The sequence below is a fragment of the Trypanosoma equiperdum genome (genome assembly GCF_001457755.1).
Source record: "Trypanosoma equiperdum strain OVI genome assembly, contig: ctg_1334, whole genome shotgun sequence".
Classification (NCBI taxonomy): Eukaryota; Euglenozoa; class Kinetoplastea; order Trypanosomatida; family Trypanosomatidae; genus Trypanosoma; species Trypanosoma equiperdum.
This window is the reverse complement of record NW_027123321.1, coordinates 1-323: the sequence shown is the minus strand read 5'-3', so window position 1 is coordinate 323 and position 323 is coordinate 1. Positions and strand designations below refer to the sequence as shown.

The 323-nt window shown below is 47.1% G+C and overlaps 1 protein-coding gene across 1 annotated transcript in view; it reads right to left on the bottom strand.

Annotated features, from left to right (window-relative positions):
* The window catches only part of TEOVI_000782700 (uncharacterized protein), a gene marked incomplete at both ends in the record, with an annotated part of 756 nt that extends 671 nt beyond the window's left edge, over positions 1-85 (bottom strand). Inside the window, one exon of the mRNA XM_067221163.1 lies at positions 1-85. Within this exon, the coding sequence (XP_067077264.1) occupies positions 1-85 (85 nt within the window).
* Between the last annotated feature and the right edge of the window lie 238 nt (positions 86-323).

Here is a 323-nt window from a genome sequence, read left to right as displayed (position 1 = left end):
CGCAGCTCGTTGAGCACGTTTGAAGTTGTTCGCTGGCAGCTGCTACCGCCGCAGCAACATACAGCGTGAGAGTTCCAAGTTGCATTTCGCCGGCCGTCTAATTGATATCTAACCCTTTTGCGGGGAGAGGAGATGCATTGTGTCGCTGTGTTCACTTTCTTTTGGACACTGAACTGTATCAGTGCCGTTACGAACCTGCCGCTTTATTGCGCTAATTGTTGTTGTTTTTTGTCTATTCTTTATTACAGACCCCTCTACACTGATTTTTTACTTGCCTGACCGTATTTAGTTCAGTGGTCGTGTGTCAATATGCCTGGGCTTTG